Source organism: Brassica oleracea, chromosome C3 (genome assembly GCF_000695525.1).
Source record: "Brassica oleracea var. oleracea cultivar TO1000 chromosome C3, BOL, whole genome shotgun sequence".
NCBI classification, from domain to species: domain Eukaryota; kingdom Viridiplantae; phylum Streptophyta; class Magnoliopsida; order Brassicales; family Brassicaceae; genus Brassica; species Brassica oleracea.
The window spans coordinates 21,403,815-21,415,154 of record NC_027750.1 but is presented as its reverse complement, the minus strand read 5'-3'; the positions used below and the strand labels follow the sequence as shown (position 1 = coordinate 21,415,154).

The 11,340-nt window shown below is 28.8% G+C and overlaps 2 protein-coding genes across 2 annotated transcripts; one reads left to right on the top strand and one right to left on the bottom strand.

Annotated features, from left to right (window-relative positions):
* Window positions 1-3,548: 3,548 nt before the first annotated feature.
* LOC106328653 (BTB/POZ domain-containing protein At4g01160) lies at window positions 3,549-5,877 on the top strand. The gene is made up of 4 exons (XM_013767138.1): window positions 3,549-3,743; window positions 3,933-4,103; window positions 4,185-4,467; window positions 4,788-5,877. The coding sequence occupies exons 1-4, from the start codon at window positions 3,587-3,589 to the stop codon at window positions 5,596-5,598; spliced, it is 1,422 nt and encodes a 473-aa protein (XP_013622592.1). The 5' UTR covers window positions 3,549-3,586; the 3' UTR covers window positions 5,599-5,877.
* Window positions 5,830-7,016, bottom strand: LOC106328655 (protein CURVATURE THYLAKOID 1A, chloroplastic). Its single transcript, XM_013767139.1, has 5 exons — window positions 6,798-7,016; window positions 6,443-6,549; window positions 6,249-6,356; window positions 6,091-6,162; window positions 5,830-6,010 (listed from the first exon to the last, which is right to left on the bottom strand). Exons 1-5 carry the CDS (start codon window positions 6,943-6,945, stop codon window positions 5,945-5,947), a joined length of 501 nt encoding a protein of 166 aa, XP_013622593.1. The 5' UTR covers window positions 6,946-7,016; the 3' UTR covers window positions 5,830-5,944.
* Between the last annotated feature and the right edge of the window lie 4,324 nt (window positions 7,017-11,340).

Sequence of the window (11,340 nt, the reverse complement as noted above, 5' to 3'; positions counted from 1 at the left end):
TCTATATGTGATAAAATTCAAAACGGTCAACAAAGAGTTTTTTTTATTTGTTTACAGAATTAGTTAGGCATAGGTATTCATGTATCCATTTGGATAAATGTTGTTTTTCGGGTATCGTTTTTTTTTTTAATTAGGTTCCGTTGGGTATTATAAGTTTTTGAGTCGGGTCCTCCCATGTCCATGTGCTTTTGATTTTGATGTATAAAAACCTAAAATTATCCAAATAACCAAAAGTAACCGTGTTACGGTTTTGTATCCAAACTAATAATAATCAGATAACCAAAAGTAGTCATATAATCCGATTCGATTCGGGTTCGATTATGATGTGTAGAAACCTAAAAATATTCAAATAACCAATATAAAATTAGTTATATGATAACACATGTAAAATATATAACACTAATCATGAAACACAAATCACAATTTATAAATAGATAAAAATCAATACCACGCAAACTCGCAGATCAATCTCTAGTTTTAATTAAAACTAGATTATGACATGCGCTTAAAAGCGTGAGAATATACAAAATCTAATTGACAATATCAGTATATTTTAACATTTTTTAAGTAATTTTTTAACATTTTTATTTTAGTGTATTTAAAACTATATATATTATATTTATATTAAATAGGAAAATTATCTCAAATATTTCTTGATTTGGTTTTAGTTTATTTCAACTCATTTCGTTACGAAGTTTTAATAAAATATATGTAATCTGTTTGACTAAATTTGTGATGTATACTTATTTGATAAATTTTTAATAATAACTTATTTGATTTTAATTTATTGACTCTAACATTTTATTTGTATAAAACTATTTGATGTCAACTTATACCACGCATAATCTTGCATATATAATTATATGATCTTAAGAATAGAACAAATTTAAGATAATAATCTAATATTTATTCAGGTTAAAGGAGTGTAATTTTTGATTTATAAAAATACAAAAAATAATATATTAATTTAATTAATTTTTTATTTAAAGATTTTTTAGTATCTAAACCCGAAAAATAGTTATACTTATTTTCAACTTCTTATAAATTATTTGAGTGGTTTTAAATTAAACAATTTAAAAAGAACATAAATAAAAAGTTATTAACAAGGTAGGATCAAATATTTTATATTGATTGGACACAAAATTAGTTATTGTGTTGTTTGAAACAAATTTAGTAGTATAATGTTATCTTTATATAATTTTAATAGTAAATTTAAATATATAACGGAATATTGTATTTAATTAAAAAAAACTTACAGAAAAATTGGATCCATAATAATGATTATGTTTTAATAAGAGAGACTAGTTTAAGATCCGCGCAATTTCGTGGGAGAATGTTATATATATAACTAATTTTTATCTATTATTATCTATTTGTATTTATTTATGTATTATGTATATAATTAAATTAGCGTAAAAACATAAATCAAAACAATACATCTTGTTTATTTATGATATTTTTTTGGTAAATAAATCAAAACAATCATTTTATTTATTTTATATGGTATATAACTAAATTTCAATGACATGGACATAAATATATAGTATATTTTAATATAAATATTTATTATTGAGAATTCATATTCATATGATAAACACAAAATATGTGTGATTTTTTTAATGCAATAATGCAAATTTCAAAATTAAAATATTAAGGTTTCAATAATTTTTCAATACAAATTTAGAAATTATCATATTTAAGTATTTTCTTATGTTATATAGTTTAATTTATATTAAATTAATATATAATATGAATGTCTAGTAAATGAGACTTTATATTCATACGATTTATGATCATTTGTATCTTGTTATTACCAAAAACAGTTAAACTATTGATCACAAAATTTTAGTGTGAGACATTTAATGTTTTTAGTAATTTATAATCGTTTTAAAAATTCAAAATATAACATATAAGAATTTTTTTTATTATATGATTAATGTGGTTGTTTAATATTTTTTAATGATATAAAATTAAACAAAAAAAAGCTAAGATACAAAAATTATTATCAAATCTCATATATATTAATTGAGGATCATTTAAAAAGTTGTAACCTTAAGTTTGTAGTAATTAAAAAGAGACCATGCTTAGGTGTCACTTAATTAAGATGTTAATTTAGCTTACGTGGCAGCATAAGAATCAATTGGAAAAAATGTTGGTCCAAATCCAATTACTAGGGAACAATATATTAACCCAAAATATAAGAAACGTGTATTATTTCCTTAAATAAAAGCTACGAAATTACCTGATATGATTAACATATATAAGGCAATTAATAAATATGAATAATAAAGATTTGATTACAATTTTTGCAATTTTCTTCATTTTTATTTAATTTTATATTAATAAAAAAATAAGCAATCACATTAACCATATAATAAAAAATTACATTTTTTCTTATATGTTATATTTTCAATTTTTAAAAAATGACTTTAAATTACAAAAATGAAGAAACCTTATATGTTATATTTTAATTTTAAACGACTTTAAAATAGAAAAATGAGAAAATCTTATATGTTATATTTTTCTTATATGTTATATTTTGAATTTTTTAAAACGACTTTAAATTACATAAATGTAAGTTTTTCTTAAGCATACGACTAAAAACTTTAAAATGACATGTATCAATTCGATGGTTGATCTGAAACCTTTCAAAACCATATGGAAGATAAAAATCAAAATAATTCAACTATGGAAACAATACTTTTTACTTTTTTCAAGAATGTATTCGGTGGAAAAAATAAGGTTTTTGTGTTATAATTTGTTTAATGTCCAATCCAAGCAACTTATGATATATTAATTATAGTTTAGTTCCACACTTTTCAATAAAAATTGATCCGGTCCATCGAAAAGAAATTATATAATAACAAAAAAAAATATTGCATATGTATAAATAAAATGATCAAATATATAAAAAAAAATTGTCGATAGTATATACAAATAAACTCACCCTGCGCAAGACGCATGTCTTATCCTAGTATTTATTATTCATAGTCATTTATTGTCATATATATGTTAATAATATTAGGCAATTCCGTAGTTTTTATTTAAGGAAAGTATGTCTTATTCTAGTATTTATTATTCATAATCATTTATTTTCATATATATGTTAATCGTATTAGGCAATTCCGTAGCTTTTATTTAAGGAAAGTGTCAGAATGTTCTTTTGTACACTATTTATCAATTTAATAGTTAGTTTAATAAAAAATATATTATAAGTTAAGATGAACCAACCTATTTTTCTAAGAATTTTGAATTTCATTCTCACGGTGACACGTGGATACAAAACAATGTTGTAATGTTTTTCAATTAATGTATAAGGGATATGTAAATTCAGTCTTGTATGTGCATTTATTAGTTGAGATATGTTAATTTTGGTCAAAGAGTATGTATTAATTACATTTAAAATATTTCCCAAAGTTAGTTTTCAAGTCAAAATGGCATCTAGTGAATGTATAAGGAAAGTGGGGGCGCCAGAAAAAGGAAACGTTGAATACTCCCCCTATAAAGCCAATGAGCTTTTGCACAAATCTTAAAAATCTCTTAGCTCAGATCTTTCTTCTTAAAAAAAGAAAAAAACGAACTCTTTATGGATTCGAATTCCGACCCATGTTTTGGCTTTGCCTTCAACAATGTTCAATTCTCCGACCGTCTTCTTCGTATCGAGATCACTAATGGCGGTGAGATCACAAATGTCGATTCGGTTCAGGATCGCAAACGCAGGAGAACAGATGTCAACACTAGCGGTTTGTTTTGTTTAATCCCAAATTATTCAATTTTTTTTGTGGTTACCAAGATATTGGTGGTCTAGTGGTTATGCGATGGATTGGTTCCTTCGTGCCACAGATTCAAACCACTTTTAATACGAATTGTTATTATTTAAATCATGCTGTAATTTCTAAAGACTGACTTTAGACCTATGAAAACTATGGCAGCTGTAGATGGTGAAAATGAGAAAGTGTGTAACCCTCCAGCTCCTAGAGTTACAGAATTACATATAAGCTCTCCCATTTTGGCAGCCCAAAGCCCATTTTTCTACAAGCTATTCTCTAATGGAATGATTGAGTCAGAGCAGAATCATGTCACTTTGAGAATAGAAGCTTCTGGTATTATTTTGAATATTTAAACATTTATTTCTGGTATTGTATTATTATTTATAAAAAGTGATGGTTTCCATTTGTTCGCAGAGGAAGCAGCTGTAATGGAGCTATTGAAATTCATGTATACAAATTCGCTATCATCAGTCACTGACGTCCCTGCTTTGTTTCGTGTTCTAATGGCCGCAGACAAGTTTGAAGTTGCTTCGTGTATGAAGTATTGCACCCGTTCGTTGCTTAATATTCCCATGACATTGCCTTATGCGTCGTTTATTCTTCGTCTTCCTTGGCCCCTGCTAGTCGCTGATTCCGTAAAGCCTTTGACAAATGTTGCAAAGCATTTCCTCATCATGCATTTCAACGATATAACCAAGTAAGTAATCTTTCTGGTTCAAAAAATGTAGGTTTTAGAATTTCCACTTTTATTAAGAAAACATATAAAATTTTAGTTACCAATGCATTATTTTTTATAATTAGTTATTTCCACAGTTTTTAAGTTTTAACCATGAAATTTTAATAAACACAATTATAATTTTTGAGATTTACAATTTAACATTAATTAATGCATTGAAAATATAAAACATGTATTTTTTTAGAACAATTTTAGAGTGAGTATATATATACATTGAAACTTTCAAAGCTTCTTTTTTGTGTGTAAAAAAATGTGTTCTTAACATTTTGAGTGGTTGATAGGTTGCCACCAGAGGAGTTGACGGCTTTACCGTTAGTAGGTATCATGACACTACTAATGAGCAACGATCTGATGATTACGTGTGAGGACATTGTCTACGAAGTTGTCTTGAAATGGGCAAAAGCAAACTCCTCGGTTCTCGAAGAACGCCAAGGGATCCTCAATCATCTCGCTCCCTACATCCGTTTCCCTTACATGACATGTCACAGGCTCAAGAAAATCTTGACCTCAGACGACTTTGAACTTTCTGTCGCGCACAAACTAGTCTTTGAAGCTCTCTTCTTCAAAGCAGAATCATCACTGGCTCATCAAGCCGCCATAAAAGCCGACTCACATGACCGACGGTTTATTGAACGAGGCTACACATGCAGACCCATCAAAACTGTGGAGTTCGAGGTGCCTCACCGTCAGTGCATAGTCTACTTAGACTTGACGCGCAAAGAATGCAATGCTCTGTATCCATCGAATCGTATCTACTCTCAAAAGTTTCACTTGGGAGGGAAAGAGTTCTTACTCTCACCTTGTTGCAACAAGGACCAGCAAAATAGGTTTCACCATTTTGGATTGTTTCTTTGGTCACAAGAAAAAGGGACGTCGGTGAGTGTGACTGTGGACTACGAGTTTTCATCTAGGTGGAAGCCAACCCAGGAGTTTGCCATAAGACGCAAAGGAAAGTATAAGTTCACCGGAGTTCAATCTATTGGATTCAGGGACGTGTTAGGGGCACCATGGGCTAGTTTCATTGGTGAGGACTCCCCCTACTTCATCAATGATCTTCTTCATCTCCGAGCCGAGCTCTCTATCCGTCTTTAGGATCAACCCATTAACTGCATCCTTTTTTTTTTCTTTCTTTCTTTCTGAACTTGCATATGATGTAAATCATCTTCGTCTTTAAAGTATAAAAGCATCTCTGTCTTTCTCAAATGGAAAACTTGTAACATGAGACTTCCAAGAAAAACTCTCACATTATTATTTCTCATGAGAATCTCTTGATGCGGATAACTAGAGTTTCTCCCAAAACTAAATTGCAAATTCAATGCCCAGTGGACCTAAGAGAATATTTTCAGACTGCAGAAGATAACATTGTTGAAACATATATATATATAGATTGTATAACAATCATATTACAAAGAAAGCTGGTTTTATATTTGAAATGAATTTATTCAGTCCCAGCGATCTTCTTCTTCAAGGAATCAATATCCTCAGCCAACTCCTTTCTGCTTGACTGAAACAAGATTTACAAAGACACGTAAGATTCGTTGATGCTTTAGTAGATTTTTAAAAAGTTAGTCGCAGTTATGTTACCTTGAAGAGAAGGTATCTGTAGACGAACCATCCTGTGTACCCGAGACCAACAAGTTCCATAACCTTAGGAAGCTACACGCAAAACAAATAAATATCATTGGACTCACACCAAATAACACTTTCTTTGATATTTAAGAGGTTGAAGATTGTTTAGTTACCAGAGGAACAGAGTTGATGGCACCAACAACAATGGAAGATAACCAAACAGCAACAATGGCTCCTCCTCCATAGATTATTACAGTCGACTTGTTCTCAAGACCATCCCACTGCACCAGGACAAAACACAAAGTCAATCAACTCTGTTTTTTCTTTGTTTGTTTGGTCGGTCACAACCAAAGCAGTGGCTTCTCACCTTTTCCTTCAAGTCTGTGAAGAGTTCGTTGGTGTCAATGGCTGTTGAGGTCTCGTCTGATGAAGAAGCTCTCGTCTTCATCAATTCAACCTTGTGTAAACCATTCCCTGCGATTAAACCGGATAATTTCAATGCTTTAGGTTTCGATTAAACCCCCAATTCCGGTTTTGAAATTAAACCAACTGGCTTGAAAGCTTTGAGTAGCTTACAGTTACACCATCCATATGCCATATGGGATGGTGGAGATTATAAACCGGATCAACCCGAACTGAATTTCGAATTTTAACCGGTCCATTATATATACCGAACCGCCGCATCAATTAAATTTAAATTCTGCGGAAAATAAATCGGTCACCTGAAAGTAGCTTCACCGGAACAGTGAAAGAGGATCGGCCAAAAGAGCGAGTTGGAAGGTAAGGGACGGCAGAGCAGCGGGCGGAGATGGAGGGGACACGTGGAATCATCACTGCCATAGAGGACGAAGCTGCTACTGTCATCGCCATCGAAGCACACCGATAATTTCTTCTTCTTCTTCTCAAATTTCTCCACAAGATTCCGTGTAGCGACACGTGGACATTCCTCCTTCTCTTATTGGTCCCTTCTCTTATCTTCAGAAATCCTACTCGGTGGTGATTGATTATAGAATACTCGCATTCTGCGGGGTTTAAGGCCTCTTTTAGGCCCATTTAAAAAAGATGGACCCTATTATCGTTTTTTTGATCTATTTTGTCGTTTTCTTGTCTATCCCTTATATAATAAAGGGTAAGTAGTGTGGCAAATCAAATCTTGACAAGTAGATTTTTTTTTAAAAAACTAATTGAAAAATAAAGAAAATCAAAACACGTCTTTGTTCATCAAAATATGGAAGTTTCAAAATTTTAATAACCAATTTTTTCTAAATTCTTCATACACTGATGAATCATGTGAAGCTATTATTTAATTTTTATTTTTTTAATCAACTATGCGAAGCAATTATCTATGTGTCAATATATTTTTCTTCAGCATAATTTAGTCCGATTATTATAGAAAATATAGTTAGTTTTGAATTTTTCTTTGCATCTCTTATTTTTCTGGAGTCTAAATATAAATTAGCAATTTTCTAATTTTTCAACCAAAGAGTTTGGTTGTGAGTTTGATTGTGATACCAATGTTGGTGCATTACAGAAAGAGAGAATTTAGAGAGAGCGGATGATGTATTAGAGAAGAAGAGAAGAATTATTATAAGAAAATTGATATGAAGCATAAACCTGTAACAGAGCTCTTTTAGCTCCAATGTAAAGAAAGAGAAGATAAAACGATGGAGAAAAAAAGAGAGAATAATATGTAAATTAACTTCAGCTTTGATCGTGTGATGATGGTAACTGGTAAGGAAAATAATTAGGAGAATAGTTAGTTTATTAAATAACGTGGATAGTAGTTCTCTTTTTTATTGTTAAATTAAAATAATGAGAATTTGTAATTATCTACCCTTTATTTTATCAAACTGGTACAATCCTAAAGATAGAAGTTTAATGTATTAGAAAACTATAAATTAACAGAAATAAATTGCTAAATAAACTGAAAAATTAAAAAAATCCCTAAAGATACAAAATGTAATTCAAATAAAAAGAGCACCAAACATAACACAATATATGATTACCAAACATAACACAATATGATATTTGTATAAAATAGTTTCAACAGATTTACTTCAATATGATCCATAACTATAAAATATTTTAAAAATTATTATTTTATTTAAATTTATAATTATAATAAAATAATTAAAATAAAACAGATTTTTGGTCCGTGCATAACACAGGAAATAACACTAGTTTCGTATAAGTGAGGAAACATGGAAAATAGTGCAAACCTTTGATTCTTGTGTCATGATAGTCACACTTAGGTTCCGTAAAAGCAGTTCAAGCGGTGCAGATTAAGCAGATCATGCAGATCAAGCGGATCATGCTGGCAGATCAAACAACTATTATAACTTTGAATGATAAAAATAGTTTCAAATAAAAAAAATTATTGTTCAAATAATAAAAGTTATAATAAAATATATCAAAATACATAATATAGAAATATAATACGTACACAACAATAAATCTTGCACTGAAACCATGTTACCGCAATTTTGAAATCAATATATAAATAAAATAATTTTAACTAACCTCCATATTTAAATTATATTACTATATTTTGCATAATAGACATTATAATTAAACACACATTGTAAATATAATAATAGATATTTAACTAACCCACACAATCAATTTTTTAGAAAAAACCCTCTTTGCTAATTTATATTCATATATATATATATATATATATATATTAAATGGGTAGTTAAAGAAATCAATAAACCTAAATCAGATAAACGAGAGTATTTTTTAAATACGAATTTAGTTAACTATAAATATAAAAAATGGTTTTTAAATAAAGTGTAAGATTAGTTAACATAACCAACATGAGGCTTCTTCTTTTTTTGTTGATGTGTAGAAATAATAAGTAGTTATATTTATAGATGAATAATTAAATATTTTCAGAATTAATTTATTTTAGAAAAAATTATCTATTGGTTAAATGGAAAGTGGAACAACTGAACAACATCGAAAATAGGGTGAGTCAAACTGTCTGAACATGTCCTGTTTTTATGCAGAAAAAGACCAAAAAAAAATAGTTCTCCTGCATATTATTTTTAGAATTAAAAAAACATGAATGGCAATATAAAAGTAGTTCTCCTATCCAAGTGGATGAACTGCCCTTTCTCCCACTCTTCCATTCAAACACTCAGGGGGATAATGTGAGATGACCCAAAAAGAGGAAACAAAATAATGATTTTTTTAGACATGATGAGATTCATTACTTTTGGATTTAGTTTTAAGAAATCATAAACATAATCAACAGATCCTAAAATACTTAAAAAACCATTTTTATTACGAGATCTAAAAAAAAAAGAAACATCACATAAAATTAAAATGAGTATGTAAAATATAATATAAATATATCGCCAATACTAAATTAAGATTTTAATACAATAGTTATCATATGTATCAATTTTTTTTTTTAATGATTTGAGAAATTCATCTCATTCTTTCTCTTGCATTTTTATTATTAAAAAAATTAATAGTGAAAACTCATTGAGATATCTTACTAAATGAAGATGATCTGATAAACTCACTAAAATCTAGGGATTGTATATGGTTCTTCCACCGCAAACTCAATACTAAACAAGACTCCATCTCTCGTAATAGTTGTAGTTTAAAATTTTAATTTATCCTTATTTGGTAAGGTTTATTATGCAACTGTTATACTCAAAAGAGTATGTATTGATGTGTCAATCTAGAAAGTGATGTTTCAATTCTTGCATGTTACTTTGTAGTGTTTTCATATATGAAAATATATTATTTTTGTTTCAATTCTCTTTTTTCCTACACTCCATGCAATTTAAATAGTAAGTAAGACGTATACTTTGGACTGTAGGGTATTCTCTTTTTCTATAATTTTTTAATATATATAAACTTGCTATTTTGATTAATTTAAACAAACTTTTCTTTGATATAATTGTTTTTTATATAATAAAAATGAATACACAAATAAATTGTATGATCTTTATCTACATTCCTCTCCTCTGATGGTTAAAACGACACTATACGCTAAGAAAATTGCTTTTATCTACCAGAGCTTCGATAATTACTCTTCATTAGTTTATTTCACAATATGCATTAAATTTCTTGTTTTTATGCGATATCTAGTTAGTGATTGTGAAAGCAAACTATAGTAATTCTTATTTACATTCAAAATTACTCACCTAATTAGTACTTTGATTCAAGCTGCCGATCGATGTTAGCGAGTCTCTACTACAGCAAGATCTTACGAGTCTCCATCTTCTTAGGAGTTCTCTTTGTAGTCATCATGGAATTAGAGATGATCTGTCGGTACATTCAGGCACGAGCACCGCTCAAGTCTAAAAACACCATATATGTGCTCCTTGCATGTATTTCTACATTCATTCACCTGTTATCAGTTCTGCTGTTAAAGACCACACACGATTTTGGATTGAGTGAGGAATGTTTAGCAGCTTCCTTTGACGTCCTCTATCCTATGGCCGAAACAGAGTCGCTCTTACTCTCTCTTCTTTGGCACAGTCGTTCGCTTCGCTTTTATAAGAAATTTGCTGTTATTCCCACAAATCCAAATCTTCCTCCTCCTCTTCCTCTACTTCCAGTTCTTCCGCTTCATCTGATTCTTCTGCGTCTAGCCGGACGATTCAGCGTGATTTGATTGGTTTTTTTTTGTTTTTATTTTGTCTTATTGGTTGATAGATTGGCAAATGTAATAGTTGCGAGTGTACATACATAGACTTATCACCTATATATTATTTGTGAAACATTACAACTTCTTTTTGTAGCCACATGTCATCACTAAAATGATTCTTAGAATTATTAGAAAAATAAGTTGGTTCATCTAATTATATAATAAGATTTTTATTAAACTAACCATAAATTCATTATTAATGTCATTTATTATTTCCTTAAATAAAGATTACGGAATTGCCTAATGTGGGTAAAGTATATATGACAATTAATGATTATGAATAATAAAGATCTGATAAAAAAAAATATATTCTATCAAATTTGTTTAATTTAAAACTATTAAAATAATTTTTAAAAAAACACAATAACCATATTATAAAAATTTAGATTTTTCTGTATATTTTATAGTTTAAATTTTTAAAAATGATTATAAATTACTAAAACTGTTAAAAGTCTCACATTCAAATTTTGTGATCCATGGTTTAAATTTTTTGTTATGACAAAATACAAATGATTACAAAATCATATAAGTAAAAGTCTAATTTAATTAATCATTAAGATTTAAAATATATATGTATATATATCATTCTAAATTAAACT